This window comes from Rhipicephalus sanguineus, chromosome 4, assembly GCF_013339695.2.
Source record: "Rhipicephalus sanguineus isolate Rsan-2018 chromosome 4, BIME_Rsan_1.4, whole genome shotgun sequence".
Taxonomy (NCBI): domain Eukaryota; kingdom Metazoa; phylum Arthropoda; class Arachnida; order Ixodida; family Ixodidae; genus Rhipicephalus; species Rhipicephalus sanguineus.
The window spans coordinates 76,015,942-76,036,768 of record NC_051179.1 but is presented as its reverse complement, the minus strand read 5'-3'; the positions used below and the strand labels follow the sequence as shown (position 1 = coordinate 76,036,768).

At 47.8% G+C, this 20,827-nt stretch overlaps 2 protein-coding genes across 2 annotated transcripts; both read left to right on the top strand.

Moving 5' to 3' along the window:
• Window positions 1-247: 247 nt before the first annotated feature.
• LOC119391300 (glycine-rich protein) lies at window positions 248-1,004 on the top strand. The gene is made up of 2 exons (XM_037658978.1): window positions 248-259; window positions 687-1,004. The coding sequence occupies exons 1-2, from the start codon at window positions 248-250 to the stop codon at window positions 1,002-1,004; spliced, it is 330 nt and encodes a 109-aa protein (XP_037514906.1).
• A 3,707-nt stretch (window positions 1,005-4,711) lies between these two features.
• On the top strand, window positions 4,712-8,569 carry LOC119390263 (uncharacterized). Its single transcript, XM_037657840.2, has 3 exons — window positions 4,712-5,066; window positions 5,967-6,660; window positions 7,827-8,569. The coding sequence occupies exons 1-3, from the start codon at window positions 4,861-4,863 to the stop codon at window positions 8,502-8,504; spliced, it is 1,578 nt and encodes a 525-aa protein (XP_037513768.1). The 5' UTR covers window positions 4,712-4,860; the 3' UTR covers window positions 8,505-8,569.
• The last annotated feature ends 12,258 nt before the right edge of the window (window positions 8,570-20,827 follow it).

Sequence of the window (20,827 nt, the reverse complement as noted above, 5' to 3'; positions counted from 1 at the left end):
AATAACTGCTTCCTTATAATGAAATGTAGAGTGCGAAAAACGACCACTCCAATATTTGACCTACTCACTGACGTGCAAGAAAGTTTCACAATCTAGACTATAACACGTGAGGCTGCTTGTTCTTGCACACCCTCATTTTATTAAGGAGATGCTTTTAAACTACGCAGCATCTCTTACCCCTACAAACCTTCTTCCTTTGTTTCGCACATCACCAATATTGTGATGTGGGTGTAATGCAATAACGCTCATGTATATGGATGTAAGTGCCCGTCAAAAAATACCGTCTCTTTACTATTCGACGGAAGACGTCCACAACTAGGTACGTGCTAGCTTGTAAATTGGATAGCTTCGTTAATCCGTAAAAGGTAATGCAAGAATTTATTTTTCTTCAATTTGGCTCGCGAAACCGTGATATAATTATGCAGCACGCCATAATGAGAGACCCCGGAATTGTTTACCCACTCAAGCTGGCCGTTAATCATCATTTCATCCTCCAGGAGCCTTTTAACTTGTACGTCAAGCGATGCACGCAGTTGTTCTTGCATTTTACGCCAACTGAAGTGCGGCTGCCGTGGAATGGAAACGAAGAACACGTGCTTTCGTATCTATACTATCGCAGTAGCTTAGGCATTAGGCTACGACGGTGGTTCGTAACTTGATTTTATTTCCCTGCATTGCTTCGCTAGATCCGTGCCTGCGTCCTTCTTGCCCTGGCCACGTGCGCCGTCGCCGGCTACGCCGGCTTCCCGGTCGGTTACTCCGTGGCTGCTCCAGCCTACGCTGCTGCCTATCACGCTCCACTTGCCTCCGTATCTGCTGTGCACCACGCTCCCGCCGTTGGTTACGGCCTCGGCTATGGTCTCGGCTACGGTCTCGGCTACGGAGTACCCGCCTATGGTTTCGGTCTGGGCAGCTACGGTCTCAGCTACGGACATGGTCTCGGTGGTCTCGGCTACAGCACCTTCCTCCGCAAGAAATGTGAGTGCCTAGCATCATTCTACTGATTTCGTTTTTTTTTCATCTAGACTTGGCAGAACCACGACATTCAATTGGGAGGCTGCTATGGAAAGCTTATGTATTCATTCATAATAAGGTATTAAACGAATGCTGTCGATTCTCCTCTCTAACGGCAGGAACATCTATTACCCGTAACAGTACACTGTCTCAGATGAGGTACTTGTCAAACAGGCGGAACTATTTTAATAGGTGAACATTGTTGATGTTTTAGAAAATACCCGACATTTGAATCAAATATTGTGACCCAGCCTTCTTAAGCCTCATTGTTTGTTTTTCGTGCCTTTAATTCCGCCGGAGCACTTGCACAATAGTTGCGTTGCGTTGAAGTGGTAACCTTATCAGATGTTCATGTGTCTTTTTTTTATTCCTTTGCAGGAACCCATTGAAAAGGTACCAGCGAAGACCACGTGGATCATGAGAGCAGAAAACATTAGACAATAAAAATAAACTCTTTTGGAAAAGTATACAGCCTTCTTTCTTCTGCGAAGCAATCTCAGCAAAGCAAAAGTATTTCAATCGAGCTGTGCATTGTACAAGAAGAAGGACTACTCTGAAGCCCTATTCTCTACTTAAAGGGCCCCTCACCAGGTTTGACAATTTTGAGCTGACGAGCGCAATGCGTACACTGGGCGTTCACGATCACGTCTGCCAAAATTTGCAACGCCACGCGCCGCGGAAATGGGTCAAATTTCGAGGTGAACGCTGCTTGCCCTTCCTCTCGCGGGCGCGCGCTTTAGAGAATGAGGGGATGACGTACATGAGAAAATGGCCCTACGTAGATGGTAGTGCTGTGACGCCGCTGCTCTACGTAGAAGACTGTGCTCTGACGTCGCCAACAGTAGCACGTGGCACTGCGATAATTATTTGACACGACATGCGTAGTTTGCCAACTTTGTTGGTTGAATAGACTAATAAAACTTGAGAGAAATAGTGAGACACACAAAGGGAATGTGTGCGTCCTTTTCATTTTTTTTTTCGTGAATTGCAGCGAGATGCGGGGCTAATGTGCCTCCCTTTCCCATGCGTTCGTGTCCCCGCGGTTAGCGCATCGAGTAGACGCCAGCCCTGGAAACGAAAGTAATGTTCTTACGCGTTCGAGCACTCGTTATGCTCATTTATTCTACCGCGTCCAAGTAAACGTTAATGCGGCACTCGCTCATGATACGGCCACTCTCGTGCCCGTGCAAATGTCTCAACTTTCATGCCCGTCCGGCAGAAACAGGCAGTACACCACAGAGAACGCCGACAAAACGCCCACGGCCGCTACATAAAAAAAAAAGGTAGCGGCCGTGCAACGCCGCTCGCGTGCTCGGGCTGGCTCGGGCACGTCATGCGCACGTGACCATGCATGCGCATGACGTGTTCATGCGTAAGTGTCAAGTGAAGAGGGTAGGGAAGGGATTTAGCTTGCTAAGGCTACACGGGGCGAGTGGCAAGGGTTTGAAACTCGCCTCCTCGCATCATGGTTTCGCGCCGCTACAAATTATTGTTTTTCTCAGCTCGTAATGAGCCGATTTGAAAAATTCTTGCGGCATACTGCTCTTCATTCGGCACACAACAACTTCCAGCGTCTAACTAAAATTTGCTATGTGCCCTGGTGAGGGGCCCTTTAAGGAACATTCCACGAATACTGTAAATACACGATCTTTCAATGCACAAACTACGTTAGTAAGTATACAAACAGTGAGTCACACTGCAAATAATTCCTATTCTCTCCGCTTTAGCCATTTTATTTCACATGCTTTTTAGTACTTTAGGAGTTCCGATAGCCAGTAGTTTTATACCCATGCAGATGTTTCTCGCAGTTCGCAGAAGCAACAACTACCGATGCAAGCAAATGTAACGCCAACGAAATCTTTTAACTATCGGTCCCAGCAGCAACTTTTTGTGTGTCAGCGCCATATGATTGAACGAAGTAGTCAAGTGGCCGAGTACAGGTAATAAAGCAAAGGAAAAAAGTTAAATGGCCGAGTGGTTAGGACGCTCGCCTTCGGATCGAGGGTACGTGGGTTCGAAGCGCGCCTCGGGAAATTATTTTTTCAGCAAGAACTTTTCTCTTTGTCTTTCTTATATCTTTTTCCGTCTCTCTGCTTATTTCTGTTTTTCTGCCTTTCTCTCTCTCTCTCTCTCTCTGCACTCGTTCTCAGGTAGCCACACAGTGGCACAAACCCGTTAAGATGACGATAGTTTTCTGCCATCGAATCACAATGAACGATTTGTTAAACGGCTTCGCTGTCAAAAATTGCCGCTCGAGAACGATAGCTAAAGATTTGGGTGCAGTACCTTGGGTTTAAAGTGCACGCCTACATATAAAGAAAAAAACGTACTTTTCATTCTACGTGTGTTCCACTCAGTGACTATAAAAAAGGGAATAAGAACTAGGATAATGGTAACAAGAACCGAATGAACAATAGAGAACACGTAGCGGAATTGTGCCAAGTGCTTTACGCGAAGTTTTCCTGAATCGTTTGAATAAGTGTCCGAATATCTTCATCGGGTACGTGCCGTGAATGCAAGAACTATTTTAGGGTAATGCGATGTTTGACGACAATCAAATGAAAGCGTTGCAAGAGAAGTATGTCTACAGAGATGTGTGAAACATTTATTTGCTTGGTTAACGCTAGAATGCCTCCGAAGAACATGTGGTCATTCATTTGATACTGCCACATCATCGACGCTAACGCTGGGACACCCTCGCTGTGTATACACTACAACAGCTCCTTTATTTTTTACACCGAAACTTTTTACGTCTAGACCATGCATTCACAGGGCGGGTACTCTGGGTTACCCGCGTCTAATAGGCGACAGGGGCGGAGATGGTGAGATGGCTCAGCTGGCGCACCGCCCTCCTACCGGAGGAAAAAAAAGGGGGGAGGAGCGGTGAGGGAGCTTGTCTCGGCATAGTGCGGTGGCACTGCTAGAATGAGGTAACAACACTGTGAGAAGCCGGAGAATGCGAAACGGCGCAACGTGCTCGAGCCTCAGGAACAAGCGGAGCGGCATCAACAGCAGCGTCGCGAATACAGACAGAGAAAGCGGGACCGTGCAAAACCGGAGAATGCGACCAAAGACCTAGAGTCCGACAAAGAACGTCGCCGTCTGCAGTATTTCTCGCAAAAGGAAAGTGCTGAGAGGCGTCTGCAGCAGAAACGCGAATATAGCTTGGCTGGTAACCCGCCTCCATGTGAAGGTTGCACCCCCTCGAATTTTTTTTTAAATGCTGACTTTCCAATACATTGTATGTAATGTCAACACTGCGACCAGCACAGTGCGTGCAAAGTGACCTTCGTGCGGTCTATAGCTTCAACGCAAACTTTGCGGTGAAAGCACAAGACGTACGAAACCACCCTCAAGAAATAAGCGCGCGAGCACCGTCGGCCACGCCCTGTATGTCAAAGTACAAGTCGGAGGCGCACATCCCAACTCCGACGAAACACTAGAGAGTTTTAGAATTGGGGACCCAAGAAACTTGAGAACCGCCAGGGCGCATGCGCAGAGCGCAGACGACACTCGGACTCTTGCGCTCGCGTTGTCTCAAGACCCGGCAGCACCCTACGTTGGGCGGCGAACAAAATTGGAGAGCGCGCGATAGAGTTGCCAGATCTTACCGAGCTAACAAGCGAATAATCGTCACAAAAGTAGCCCAAAAAAGCGGCCCGGTTTTTGCGAAGAAGCCTAAAAGAAGCGGAAAAAGACCATATGCGAAATTGCTTTGTGCTCTGGCAACACTGTGCACTTTCACCCCGCCGCCATTTTAATGTGGGCGAGTGGTCGACGGAAACGCGTTCGCTAGTACGGCCGTACGACTGCTGAACACCTGCTTCACTGCGCTGAGCTACTGCGATGGCCACAGCAAGACGTTTCCCAGTGCCCGAACATGTGATGTGGACAAACTGTTTAGAAAACTTGCCGCGTATATCGAACGACACTGTAGCGGACCTAATAAACCAGGCGCCGACGTCATCCAAGCAGCAAACCAAATCTTATGCCTTCGCCGTGGAAGCGTACACCTTGCCGTCGTCGGTTGTGACCAACGCCTGTGACACAAGGTACGTAAGCGACGTTTTATGTAACCTTCTGAAAGCATGCAGTGCTTTTCCTTTTGGAGCAACGTACAAATAGTGCCGCCGATGTTAACGTCGTGCGGGCGTTCTCGGCGAGGTCGGTCATGTCACTGCGTGTTTCTTTCACTACGCGTGCTCACGTGCTTGGATATCTTGTCATTATGGTTTGGCAAGAGGAGGCTATGGTTTGGCGTTTATTTTTAGCACGTCCGATCTGCAGGCGTGGTCGCGCAGGAACATCACAGCTGTTCCGGTGGTGCAGTGTGCATGCCTCGAAGGACATCGCTCGTACTATGAAAACAGTTTTTTGCGCAAACAAATTTCGCGTCCGCACGTATGCATTACTGGTCTAATATTAATGTGCTGCCTTTACGAGTGCGCATGCTGCTTTGTATAAAACACGACGTACGCTAGTTTGTTCACTAAACATTTAGACTAAACGGGTCTACAAGGACAGCTAGAAAGAACGGAACTGATCCACCGCAAGTGCCAACGTAAGTTAACAGTGGGACTCCTTAAAAACCTGATTCATTCGGTGCATGTTGGTTTGGAGATTTTTCAGCAGCATTGGCATGTGGTTTTCTAACTCGTCAATAAAAAGCAGTGTTTTTGATGTTACACTAGAGGTTGTTCACATCGAAGCACTTCATGCAGGTTTTGTATTATTGCATTGTAACGTCAGCTGCGCAGGGGTTTTCCCGAATGACATAGTCAGTACTTTGTGGAGAGTAGGTTGCATAACCTTGTTGCTTTGCATAAAGCTGTCATGGCAAGTGCCACGACAGCTTTATTAGTACTTGTGATATGGCACTCGGTAAAAAGATGACAAACTTGACTGTGGGCAGCTTACAAAGTTTTTTGTTGTTGTCGTTGTTGCTCTTACAGTCTCGGGATTGTCTATGCACGTGCGACGTGCTACCGAAGCCAGAAAAAGAGTGGCCGGCCATACAAAGTCAGCTTGGCTTTGAAAAGCGACAGTGGAGCAGTGGCAGATTCTACTTGTGAGTGCCCCGCTGGGGCTGGTGGTGCCTGCAGCCACATTCTTGCGGCTCTGCGCCTCCTTGTTCTGCTGAAGCAGAAGGGCTTCAAAGAGGCACCACCAGAGCTTTCATGCACAGAGTTGCCGCAGCAATGGAGGAGCCCACGACGACAAGGCATCAGGCCCATGGCCGTGCAGAACGTGGACTGGCGGAGTCCACGTGAGGGTGGCATGGGCATGCCAATGCCCGTGCGACTTTTTGATGCGCGGGCTGAGGAGCAAAAGGAGCAGCAACACCTTGAAGCGATCCATAGCCTGGGAGAGGACCTCCAGAGCCTCGGGACCTTCGACTTTGCTGCCATTCTCCTTGCTGCTGGGGGGCCGTCAGTGGACACAAAGCTTGGGCCTGCGCCTGCGGGGTCTGCACCGTCGTACCAGCAGGCAAAACTCCCTGCAGGCTTCACTACGTGGATGTCACCCAGCATTTCGCAAGGGGCAGCCACCGTGACACCAGTGCCAGCTTTGACTCTGTTTAGTGACGGAGCCTCACAGCCACCCTTGCCCGGCACATTCACGGCTGAAGAATGGAGGGTGTTGACTGTAAGTGCAGTATAGAAAAGATACTTCTCTCTGCACTGGTGGAGTGTGTACTATTCATGTTTTTAACTGATTAGGTGGACCTAGATGTAGAGCACATGCAGCATAGAAATATTCTTATGCAGTCCTCTGTAAAAAGAGAGAGAGAAAATGATGAATGCCCTATTTGCTTCCACCAAATGTTACAAATGCCAAGACAATGGCCCCAGTGATGATAGTGGTTAAGCAATTTTAAACTACAGGCAAGCCCAGCACTAATGCTGTGCTTTATTTTATCAGTGCGGATCATTGCTTTATGTTCTACACTTTGAAGGATGTTAAGCTGTGTGGTTATTAAACAGTCTCACTCATAAATGCTTCTACAGACTAACATTTGCTATTTGCTAGCTTTACCAGCCAATCCGTATTTTGATTCATTTCAATGTATCAGTGTAATGTAAACCAAGACTTACACTTAATCGAACTTGGGGCCGCTGTCGATTGCATGTCCTCTGATTTTGTCAAACCTGCACTGTAACAATAGAGTTTTAGAATAGGGATCACCTGGCGCTAACGCTGCGGCGGCAGGTGGTGGAGCCCGACTCAGGTGCGCATTCATTCCGTGGTGCAAACACCGATGCCTCGGTTGGGGTGTGTGCCACTCTCAAGCCCAAATCTCTAGCTACTTTTGCGAGAAAGACAAACACCCCGTTGTTTTTTTTTTATGTGTGCGGTCACCATCCACAGCATATGCCATTTTAAACATGAAGGGACACACGTGGGACTTCTTTTTATTGCCTTGCGCTTTGAAAACATTTGCAGCCTCATGAGCTTCTATATCCAAATGCAAAAAATATATGGAACCCTAGCTATCCAGGCTTTGCTTAAAAAACCGGGAACAGTGCTCCTTTCTTGCCTGTTCTTATTGAAAAGCACAATTTCATTGCTGCTGCTGTTCTGCCATTCATGCCATTGACTCTCCTAAAAGTGGCTCCTAAATCTGTCTTTTGATGACTGGCTATTAATCTTCTTAGTGCAGCACGGTACCGAAAACAAACATTGGCATACCAGCTAGGCTGCAGGAAAGCTGATTGGGTCTTGCTAGTAGTCAAAGTACAGTGTATGAAAGCTCTGAGCCGTTAAAAGGTTGTAGCGCTTTCTCATGCTGTATTTACTTCCACATTGTGCAGGAGATCCAGCTGTCACAAGAAGCTCGGGACCTCGAGCTGAACTCAAGGCAGCAGCGGCTCAGTGAAGGCTGGCGACAGGCACGGGCCAATCGACTGACTGCGTCAACTTTCGGCCAAGTCGTCAGGCGGCAGGCATGGACGGAGAAGGGCCTCCGTAACCTCATTGAGCCGAAGGACCTCACGCACGTCCGTCCGGTGCTATACGGCATAAGGAATGAGAACATGGCCAAAGATAGGTATATAGCCGTCATGAACAGCTACGGGCACAATGTGTCAGTGCAGCATTGCGGCCTTGTGGTAGACCCTGTCTGCCCTTGGTTGGGTGCAACACCAGACGGACTCGTGTACGACCCGGAAGAACTTTCATATGGTGTGTTGGAGGTCAAGTGCCCCCATTCCCTGAAAGACTCTGAGCCAGAGGAAGCGAAGAAAAGAAAGTTTTCCTTGGTGTTCGGGGAAAATGGTGAACCGCAGCTGGACAGAGACCATGAGTATTATGCTCAGGTGCTTGGGCAGATGGCCCTCACTGGCTGCTTGTGGGGCGATTTTGTCGTGTGTTCGGAAAAGTGGATTGGCATTGAGCGCATTTGGTTCGACAGGAACGAGTGGGAGGATAAGCGCAAAAAGCTTGATGCCTTCTTCTTTGAGCACATGCTGCCCCATCTTGCCAGGCGGTAATCAGTGAAGCTTCCAGATTTCGGCTGCTTAGTGCGCCAAAGCTACACCTAACCTATGAGGCGTGCTGTAGTGGAGGGCCCCGATTAACTTAGACCATCTGGAGTTCTTTAATTTTTGCCAAAATCTTGACACACTTGGGTTTTCGCCTTTCACTTGCATCTGCAAAGCAGCCCGAGGACTGAAATCGGACCCACGTCGTAAAGCTCAGCAGCGCACAGCCTCAGCCATTGTGCCACCGCGGCGGGTACCAGGCAGTAGGGCACTTGCTAGTGTATTGATGGTTATTTCTGATAGTTTGTGTGGTTAGTCGTGTTTTTAATTTTGCATGTTTTGTATATGTTCATTGAGGTCTATGTTTAAAGGTCACATTGTGGCGTTCACAGAGATGTACAAAAAGTATTTTGAGGTGCAGACAATCAAGCACATCGTAGAACGACCTGGACACTCATTGTAGTATGTGTCGCTGTGACTCGGAGCTGAATTTCACATCGCTATGGTTAAAGATGCACGTGGGCTTAGTCACAAGAAGTATGCTGCAGTGGAGGAGGCTGGAGATCTTGAAATGCCACTCATCAGAACCACTGTCGCAAGGGAGCAGCTATGGTAGAAAGTGAGGCAGCGGCTTTATGAAAATAACACAAAGGCTACACACAAGGTCCAGCTGGGCTTTTGCCTTCATGTCTAGAAAACATTCCGAGCATACCTGAAATTTTGTGTTTCCCATAGCAGCTTTGCATATGTAGGACATTCCGCGGCGGCTGCATTTCCGATGGAGGCGAAAATGTTTGAGGCCCGTGTACTTAGATTTAGGTGCACGTTAAAGAACCCCAGGTGGTCGAAATTTCCGGAGCCCTCCACTACGGTGTATCTCATAATCATATCATGGTTTTGGGACGTTAAACCCCAGATATTATTATTATTATGTAGGACACTGTTGCCATAAAATTTAGTTAAACTCAAAAGTTTTCAATATTCGAAACCCGTTCCTGATGTGTTCTGTGTATTTATACCCGCTTATATCAGAAGTTTTTGTCTTGCAGCGTAAGATAACTACAAGAGTCCTTTGGAAAAGTTTAAAAGAGGCACAAATACTCAAATGTGTTGTGGCGCTCAACCTTCTTTGAGTGGCAAGAGCTTTGCCTGCAGCCTATATTCAAAGGCCTCTGGGAGAGAAGCAGTTTAGCTTTGTACTGGAAGGACATTTCGAAAAGTATTCTAAAAGTTCCCCACTGCGCAGACACCTTTTTGTCTGTTCCCTCACAGCTTGATCACCTTAACTTCCTGTTTTTTTTTTTTGCTCGTTTTGGTTGGTGCTTTGCTGCAGCCATGTATAATTTGTATTTTTTTTTATTAAATGTGTTTGAGGAGAGGTTGGTGCCTATACATGGCTCCGGCTACTCCTCTTCCCTTACTTATTAATTAGCGTCACGAACTTATAAATAAAAGTACACTCACTCACGGCAATGTCCATTTAAAAGGAATGTTCACACGTCATGCATAAATGTCCACGTGATGACAACAATGTCCACACACAAGACACACAAGAATCGTTTGCACTTTGCCGAAGAGTTCAACCCACAGTGCCACTGTCCTTTGTATAGTGCGATCACATCACATAAAAGTCACTGGGCATTACCCACACTTTAAACACATTTTAACACAGCTGTCTTTAATCACAAGAGGCAACGCGAAACATGTGACTAGAAGTATCTGAATGTGACGAATAATTGCAAATGTGAATCAATATGTTTTTGATATTCTCGACTCTTCTAAAAACTGTACTAGGGCGCGTGCAGCAATGTTTTGAAGAGTTTCAGTTGGCCATGGACCCAATACTTTTGCTTATGCTAGCGGCCGTCTGTTCAATCTGTTTAGTGTTTGTAAGAATTTTTTACAGGGAACAGCATAATTTTTGCAGTGTAGAAGGAGGTGTTCTATGTCTTCTTCTGCCTCTTTCTGCCTTCTGCCTAATTTGTATTAATTCGAGCAACATGTGTGTCACACGGCTATGTGATATATACAAACAAAATAATGTTGCGCTGCCTTCTTTTAGGGAGTAGGCAGGAGGGGGGGGGCGATTTCAGCTTCGATAAATAAGGAATGGAAAGAAAACCTAGGGCTATTTTGAGGCAAAACGTAAGTGGCTGACCCAGGCAGTAGTTTTCTCTCAATTTTTATTCACGAAAGGCACGGCGTGCCAACAGCTTATTCTATCTAGCTGTTCGAAACTGCCCCGCGCATCACAACCCTTGGTGTGGTCACATTACAGCTGTCCTCCACAAATATTCAGTAAGCATTAAACATTGTTTTAAGAAACGTCCTTCGCCAGAAATTGAAAACGTTTTTTTGTAGTTAAAACTGATGTGTGGGCATGTTCTGGAGGGTTCATAAAAAGAAACCACCACTTTTCATTGCGGGCGAAGTTGACTTGAAATAAGACTAATTGAGGATCTAATGGAACTTAGTACAGTAAAAGCTCGGTAATTCGAACTTGAAGGGGGCCATAAAATTGTTCAAAATAAGTGGAGTTTGAATTAGTGGCAGGGCACTAGAATGAATGGGCATCATGCGCCCAGGAAGACGCCGGCAACACTGTCGCTTCAGAGCTTTTAAAGTGGAAGCGGGCTCGTCTCGTGAAAGCAAGTGCGCGCGCTGAAAAAAAAACCCCTTGCGCTTCATTGGTGAATGAATGAAACAACTTTATTGCAAGATCCGGCTAGTTGCTGGTCCGGGCCAGACCGCTCACATGGAGGACGGAAGACTTTGTCTTCCACTAGCCTCCCTGGCCTGCTGGATAGCCCAGGTTTGGTCCTGTAGATCGGAGCTGAGCAGCGTTTTCCGCCATCGCTCATTGGTGCATTGCAAAAATATATACTTTGTGATAAGTCGCAATGTGCCCCGTTACGCTCCGCATCCTTCGCAGGAATCCCCTCGTGAGAAAGTGGGCGTAATTTTTTAGCTTGCCACATCTAAGGCTCTTGTTGCGGTTTGCCACTCGACTGTTGATTGAGAGAAGACTGGAAGTTGCTCAGGATTGCCGTCACAGTCCAAATTTGGTTAATCAGTGGAGCCAAGGTTAACGGTATGGGTCTATCAAAAATGTGGAATGCCTTTATCCGCTGTATCCGCCGCTCCACGTGTATCCGCAAAGCAGCAATCTCCTTTGTAGATTTCACTTCCTCAGGCGAGAATGTGCCACCCTTCAGGAACGGCGGCAGGTTCAATTTCACTCCATTCTTTTGCAAGAGATCTTCGATGCGAAAGCCCTTATCTGCCATAACAGCATCTTCGTCGTCAAACTTCAAGTCTAAAAAACCACTCCTGATCACACACTCTCTGTCTGAGCTGGATCCTGTGAAAAGCTCTGACACAAAGGCGACAAGACCATTAGGCAGGACGCCGATGAGTCCCTTGAATGTGTTGCTCGACTTGTATGGGGAGTACGTTGTAGACTGTAGGGACAAAAATGATGGCACCTCGCACTGTATTTCCGTGGCGTCCAGGATTACTCGAGTCGATGAATACTTTTCTTTAAACTCGCGTGGCATTGTAGCATCTACAATTCTTCTAGAAGCCCTCAGAGGTAACAGGCCTAGTTTCGCATACAGGTAGTTAATCCACGATGTGCATATTCGGGACACAGTTGACTGGGCAATGCAGAACCTGTGAGCCAAATCATCTTCAAACAGGCCGAGGCGCAGTTGGACTAGCACCAAAAACAGCTCATTTTCCGTTCTTAGTTTTCTCTTACGCCCTCGCGATGATCTGGGTTCACTGCTTTCTGCACGTTCTGAACGTAGAACGTTGCACCCATCATCACCGGGGTTCAAGTAGACCAGAAGTTTCTTGAAGTGGTTGTAGCTTGGCAGCCCAGTGTAAAATAGCATGTCTTCGTCGCAGTCCTTGAACCGTTCCACTGTGAAGGGAGCCGTTTGTTCTCTTTCAGCAGCAAGTTGGCAACTCAAGGACGCCTTTTCTAAGCCCAGTTGCCCGATGATTCCTTTTTCAGCAACAAGCTGCTCCTTGACTTGGCAACACTCGTCTCGGAGCCGCGCGATTTCGTTGTTTTTCTGTTTTATCGTTTCGGCCAAACGTGCATTTTCACCTTCAAGTGAGCTGTTGAGCCTAGTGGGTTCCTCTAGACCTACCGGTGCTGCCTCCACTTCATCTGGGCTATGCATAGGCTCATCGCCTAGCACTCCTGGGCCTAGAACCGGGTTTTGGCTTCTTACTTGTGGTGAAGCACGTGGCTTTGGGGGCTTCTGTTCTTTCTTTTTCTTGGAAAAAGCAAAAACTGACGGAACTGCCGAGTCCCGAAGGAGGCTGCGGCCACTCGCAACGCTAGGTATAAAGTCCGATGACCTAAAATGCTTCGAGCAGACCTTCGTTGACTTGCTGACTTGAAATTCCGGGCCTTCATCCCTCTTGATCGCAACAATCCACTTCTTGTATACCATTGCACCTTTCGGAAAGCGGTGGAAGGATACCTACAAGATATAAGCAAACAAACATTCAGTGCGACGTCATGAGCTAGGTTTCTCTTAGCTGTTTGATTGTTGTTTACAAACACAGGCACTATCACAAATTTATCTCACAAAGAATAGAGGTCACACTAATACGTGCATTGCAGGACTAATGATGCACTTGTAATGTGACCCCCCCTCCCCTCAGTTTTTTCTGCGCACACTCCCCTTTTCTAGCAGCCTTTCCTAGATATGGCCCTTCACAGCAAGCCTTAAGAGGCATTAGTCACTTGTGGACACTCGGGGGAATTTAAATCAGTTATTTTTTATCTCCAGGTAGCTTCAAAGGTTTCTAGGAGCTGCGAGTCTAAGGCAGCCAAAAGGCAGAATCCCGTACAACTAAGTTATGGCTGCCTCCACAGCTGTATGTTTGATAATGCAACATGAAACATTTTTCAGGTGAGGTGAGTTGCAACACAACAAAACAGCTGCAACACAACTGAGCCAAAGAGACTAAAATGCAGAGAAGGAATCCCGTCTCACGAATAAATGGGACTGCCGCGCTCTGAACTCATGCAGACCGTCATTCAGTCAAGCCCTAGCGATACTCATGGTGCCAGTTTTCCAAACCTACGGCAGCGCGCCCCGCTATCTTTTCTATTTTATTTCGTTGGTAAAGGAAAATCAGTGAGAGAGGACCGAATGGAAAAGTTGCGTCCGCGCACGTTGGGGGAACTGAAGTTAAGCGCCTGAGCAGATACTTTTCTGTTCGAAAGTGGCCATAGCCCTCATCATCCGAATGACAGTTTTATTGCTGCGCGGTGACCGTACTTGCGGACACAACCCCAGGCAGCACGCCGCCATTGGACCGATCTCGGCCCAACGTCGGCAAATGACGGCAGCAATATTGGCCCCACGTCGGCAAATCACGCTCGCGCTACTTTCACCCGCATCGGCCCGACGTCGGCTAGCCGCCTTTGGGCCGATGCGGGCCTGCCGGCTTCGGGCCGACGTCGGCTAGCCGCCTTTGGGCCCATGCGGGCTTGCCGGCTTCGGGCCGACGTGGGCTAGCCAGCGTCGGTCCGAGACGGGCCTGCCGTTATTCAGCCGATGATGGCAAGCCGTCATTGGTCCTATGTATGCTAGCCGATGCTGGCGCGGCGTCGGCCCCGCCGACGTCGGGTAGCCGCCGGCGTGACCGTTTACACCCGTTATTATGTTTTAGCAGTGGTGGCTTACCGTGCGTTAAGTACGGTAGTACTGTACCGTCGTGGTCGGCACGTAGCTAGTTTATATGGAGACACCGGCGGTAGTTGCTCGATGCGTAAAGTAGCCTGATCAGGCAGGCTGATACATGTGTTATAAAGTAAAATGGCTGCGTGCCGACCACGGCAGTTCGGTATTACTGTGGTTACTGTACTGTAAGTCAGCAGCGTTAAAATATACTATTCGTGGCCCAACGACATTCATCGACTGCCGTTTGTGCCATATTCGAAAAATGCTTCCTAATTAGAACGACTGCTCCACTGATGGCTTAGTGTGCGATTAAGACCCACAATTCTGTCGAACCGTGCAAGGCCGAGAACGAAAGTCAATATTGTCTCAAACAAAACTAAATTGATGAAAGGCCTGCTGCACCAACTACGCATGCGTCTGAGAAATTAGGGAGCAACACATTTGCAAGGTGATAAACACAAATTTATTCACAGATATGAACACACGCCAGCAGTTCCGGAATAATTATGCCATAAAGGAATATCTAAACATCTATAGATACCGTAGCCAACATCTAAAACAACCCCACAGCCACCGTATTCCTCAAAAAAAAGCAGGACAATCCTAATCGAGAATGGGATCAGGCGCAAAATCATAGGCGTGAGCAGGGTTCCCCTTCAGAGGGTGTGGGGGGGGGGGGGGCGAAGGTTCATCGCGGCGCCTCCCCTCCCTATTAAGTCAATGTGTTTGGCAGACCTTGCGCCCACCTCTTCTTAGGTGACCACGGGGGCCGGCCGCCCCCCTGCCCCACAATGCGCACGCCTATGCAAAGAGTTACAATCTCTTCAGCGTTATGCGCGGCACATTCACTATAAATATTGAAAGAACTAGAACGGGCAAAAATAGGAATAAGGATTAACGAAGAATATCTTAGCTACTTGCGTTTTGCGGACGATATCGCGCTTTTCAGTAACGACGGTGCCGAATCACGAAAAAAAATTCTGGAGATGTAAACGAAGGCAGCATTAAAGTAGGATTAAAGACGGACCCGAAGAAAAGAAAGATAATGTTAGGCGGCTTGCCGAAAAAGCGAGATTAAGAGTGGCAACTAGACTAGAAGATTGTGTATACGCGTGAGCTAATTACGAGAAGAGAAGCACCCCCGCCCCCTCCCCACGTTTATTAAGTTCACCAAGGAACGGTAGGCATTCGCAACGCATGACTGGCAATTAAATTAGCGTTATCCTTTAAGCGGGAATTGCAATTTTTTCAGTGATATCTTAAGGGCCAAAAAGATGGATAAACTGCTGCACGCAACGCGAGAAACATTGCGAGCGGTACCACAAGATCCCATGAACTCTACATCTAAACAAGATAGACACGCACGCATTCCTAATCTAAAGGTAAGATTGTAACAGAAAGGAATCATGCATAAAAACCACTCACGTGTGCCCGTTGGATCGCTAAAAACACGAGCGAATAAAAAAATGCAAGCGCACCATATCAGAATACACAAAACACGATGGTCACATAAAAACCACTCACGTGTGCCCGTTGGATCGCTAAAAACACGAGCGAATAAAAAAATGCAAGCGCACCATATCAGAATACACAAAACACGATGGTCAATAGACAATACGCGATAAGAAGAGAACAAAAATTTGATGACACGTAACAGCAGTGAACACGCGGCCTTATATGAGGTGAGCATGGAAGCAGGGGGCCACTGGTTTCTCGCTGCGGTGATCTCTGCCGAAAACAATGCCGGAATCCTGCCGCGTATCCGTCTCGTGCACGATTTTGACTTTCCACCACACATGTCCACACACCGCACTTCTTGAAGAATTCTGCTGGTCGGAGTGAAAAAAAAACCTGCTCCCGCAGCTACGATTGTCCCTCCGTCTGGACGGCTACCCTACCCTGCCTGGTCAAGCGAGTTTCGCGACAATGACGCTGAACGAGGGGAAGTGAGGGTGGGGGGGGGGGGGGTAGAGGTTGAAGGAGACGAAAAAAAATACGAATTCTCCCTTCTTGAAAGCACGGCTCAGCCTACCACAATGGTGTGCGATCCCCCCCAGCATGTCTATGGGCATGCCGTTTGAGAAAGGCGTTCGTCGAATTTTCAATGCATCACTTGTTGCCACATGTCGCTGCATGAAAACTTTGCGTACACCACGTTGGAGCCGCATTTTCATCGTATTTCACGTGCCATAATAATAATTTCATGCGACTGTTTCTGAAAGCACGTGGGAAGCAATTGTTGAGCGAGATTTTTACTTGAAAAAGATATGTATGTCGCAAAATGGACGGCAACGAAGTGCAAATACGAACTGACAAACACGTGGCAAACACGTGTTTGTCAGTTCGTTAAAGATGGTCAGTGGGCTAGTTGATTTGTAAACATTCAAACGACAAAACGTGTCTTCACTTCAACCGGTCTTTTTTGCACCATACCTATTTTTCTCAAGTAATGAACCAACTAGCTCAGCAACACGCCTTGCTGAGCTTTTACTATTTTCATAAAGTAAAATTATGTGACATCACTGAAGCAAATGCGCTTGTTACGCTTCACCCAAACACGCGCGTGAGTAAATATGTGTAAACACAGAGATTCAGCGGCTGAAAGGATATAGCGCTATAAATATGATCACGGGCTCGATTTATGCACAGAATTAGTATTCACATAAAACTTCTTCCGCTAAAAGCATTCGTGCGGGAATGTTTGAGTGAATTTTGATGCTGGATACGTTAGCGAAGTCGGCCGACCAGTGGCAAAAACATTTACGAAACAGAAGTACTTCGAATTTGGCCCATGAAGTTAATGGTATGTGTTATAACGTTTCAACATTTTTGATAGCGTTGAACAACTGGTCAACGAAGTGGCCATCTAATTTCAGTCAGTTATTCTTCTAAAGACCACCTTTTTTTGGTAGAAAAGTGACTGTGCTAGTGATAGTTGTTAGTCATTGTCATAGCAGAAACGAATAAGAGAATGCAAGCTGTTCAGTCGGCGATACTTCGCGCCCCGAGTCGTACGTGCGGCATTAGCACGGTACAATATTTGAACTTTGTTATTTGTGCTAGTACAGCAATCCATGTAGCGGTATTCTACAGCTTAAGCTACAAATATTCAAGCGCCTAATGCTCTATTGCATTACGATTGTATCCTAGGCGGGCGAGCTGCCGGGCTTCTTCGGCGGGCTAAAGGTAGAGCGCAACGTCCAGGTTATTCTCGTCACTGACGGCCGGCAACACGGCGTCCAGCGTCGTTGAGGGGCTTCCGTGAACTAGTTTGAACGACGTCATATGTGCGCCGTTTCTTACACTGCCGTGTTAACTTCAGGTTATGTGCGGAAGATATTATGGCGTCCCATGTCATGTGTTCGACGTACAGTACATTGCCAGCATATCGGCGAGGGTTTCATCTACCCGCTCGGTGAGGCCATTCGCTTGCGGGTGATGTCCGTCGGTGACTTGTGTGGCTCTATTTCAAGATGGTTTGCGTTAGCTCTGCCGTAAAAGCCGTACCTCTGTCGGTGACGAGGACTTTTGGAGCGCCGCGACGCAGGAGGACGTTCTCAACAGGGCATGTATAACTGTCTGAAGGGAGACAAGAAAGTTCCAACATCGTCGATAAGCCATCGGCTCCGCCGATGTCAGCTGAAGCACGGCAGAATGACGGCATGCTCGGCCCAATGTTGCCGGTTGAAACAATCGTCTCGGCCGATGTCGGCGAAAGTACGGCAAAACGGCGGCTAACTCGGCCCAATGTTGCCGGTGAAAGCCATCGGCTAAGCCGATATCGGCGGAAGAACAGCAAAACACCGGCAAACTCGGCCCAATGTTGCCGGTGAAAGAAATCGGCTAAGCCGATATCGGCGGGAAGACGGCAGGAGGCCGGATAACTCGGCCCAATGTTGCCGGTGAAAGACCAACATCGGCTGAAAGGTGGCAAAAACGGCCCTATTTTGCCGGCAAAAGTCAACGGCGCCACCGATATCGGCGCCAGGCTGGCAATGCTGGCCCGAGGTGGGGCCGCGCACAGCCGCCGTAAAACCAATATCGGCCCGACGTTGTGTGCTGCCTGGGACGGAGCCTGAACGCGGACAAGCAACCGAGCTGCCTTTCTAGGATGCGTGTACGGCATGTTACTCGGAGTAGCGGAAGCTCTACACGTCTCTGTGCGCAATCACCTTCAAAAATAAGATTTCTACGTCCTCTACCTACATGGTGTAATCTCATTACAAAACAGCCCGTCCTAACAATTCGGTTCTATCACACTAGTTACCCCAACAGCAGCGGCGGACTCTCCACTCGACTGCATGGAATCGCCGGGGCTCTTCGATTTACCATCTCGGACTCACCGCGGATAGTCCGCTGGTAGTCCGAGGATTCCCCGAAGCCATAGGGAAATTCGAATGCCGGACAGCTTCTCGGCGAGTCCGCGGTGAGTCCGAGACGGTAAATCGAAGAGCACCACTGTCGTGGAGAGGCCCGACGTAGTGAAAACACCTAGCCGCAAAGCTGACAAGCCTATAAAAACACGACCTGTCTGCGTAACACAGAAAAATGGTTAGTCCTGCATTGCTCTCGTGCAGCCCGTGCACCGCGGAGATTCATGCAACTTAGAATGTGCCCATAAAGCTTCTGCACGCCATACCCTATTTTGCGTTTAAATGATCGCTGCAAAAACGTAATTCATGCCACATACCTTGCTCCCATCGCTGTCTGTGACTCCGCGCTGCTTGCACAGCGGTACACAGCAGTGTACTGGCATTTCGCCAGCAAAAAAATGTGACTGCGACAGTCGAAGCGTCGAAGCGCGTACGTTCGCATGCGGGTCGCCCGCGCGTAGTGCTCGAGCCTCGCCAGCATCAAAATGGCGGATAGGGTACCTGCTGCGTTCACTAGATGGCGCTGTTAATTTCGCATATTGCCTATTGGATGAATTTTCCAATTCCTGAAAAGATCTTTAGTTATAATATGAAAACGTCACTTGAATACGAAGGGGAGTTGAAAAAATCTTTAATTACTCTGTACAGCGAAAATATGCGCAATTAGGAATGAAAGGACATATATTAACTTTTTAACATCGTCTCCAGGGTAGTTTCCGTTGGAATGCACGTTTACCAGTGCATGATTAAAGAGATACTGAGCAAAAATAGGACAAACTAACGAAATTATCCAAACTCTACTCGGAAGACACGAATTTTTCGATAAACAGAGTTTATTTTGCGTATTTTTGAACAGCTGGCTGCATTTTCGGTGGATTGTCAGGGCGCGGCGACTGCACGCGAGCCCGAGCCGTGACGTCATATTCTCCGAGGCGCATGCAGGGTGCATGTGTTCCTGTCCTCCGCTTCTCTTCCTCCACTTCTCCTTTCATCCCCCTCTCCGCCTTCCACAAAGCCCGGAGTCCGGACGCTTTACCCCAGCCGGGAACATTGCCGGTGCTCTTCGTGTAGTGATTCTGGGAACCGTAGTGGAAGGTGAGCGGGTTGAGAGATGCGGGCGATAGTTGGCATTGTTGGCATACCCGTTTCAGGTGTCACAAAACGCCACCTCCTCTAGTTCTCGGAGCGGCCGCTAGACGCGGCAGTTTGTGAAAAAGGAGTTAAATTCATTACCTTCCTCTAGTTTCTGCCTGAAATGAATATTGGTTCTATCGATTGCAGCACGCAGTCTTTGAATTCGGCTGAAAACCTTGGCGGAAATAATTTTGTACAGTATCCCTTTAAGGTTGCTTGTTGATTCCTCCAACGTATGTTTGACTTCAACACTCAGCTACTGGAAGACATCGACAGCCTCGCTATTGGAGAACGTGATGGTCACTAACATACCTATACTTGCTGGGAAAATGCAAATAAGCCAAAACAAAAACGCCACAAGTGACTGAAAAATTCTACAAGTGACTCGGCGAAAAAAGAAGCCGGAATCCGCTTATTATAAGCGGAACTGGCTACCTTGGCGCGACCTGAAGAGAAGAAAATAAAGACAACGCTTGGCAGTGACACGTGAAGCGTTTCCTGCTGGCGTCGATTGTGGTCACTATAATAAAACTTCATTTGCGCGTAGTTGGTGCATATTCCTGAGGCTAAAATTACAGCGCAAACGCACTTGCTTGTCCCTCTTACCTCTTCTTTACTTCTTTGTCTCTGCACCCATCTGAATGTGGTTTCATGTATTCGCGTATCTAATAAACTGTTATCCTTGTTAGACGTTTTTGTTTAGAGCTATTGATGCGTGCGCATGTGCGCTAAGGTTGCCTTGGGCTTATATATACATTGGCTTATGAAAGAATAAAGCACTTTTTAGTCAGCGCTTGTGTCGTACGTTTCTTTTTTTCGTGGGTGTCTTGTGCGTTTTCGCTGCAATTTTAGCCTCAGGATTATGGTCGCGGTGAAAGATATATTCATGTTGACGAGACAGGGCGTGCAAACACGGGCACAAGAGGGAAGTCAAGACACCCTCTTGTGTCCGTGTTTGCACGGCCTGTCTCTTTAACATGAATACTTACCAACTAGCTCAGCTATCTGTTATTGTAAGATATATATTGTGATTCTGGTTCAGCCATGCCGTTCCTTCCCTCCTGTGGCATAAGCCTACAAGAGTCAAAGCGTTCCCATAGCGCGCGCCAAGACGAGC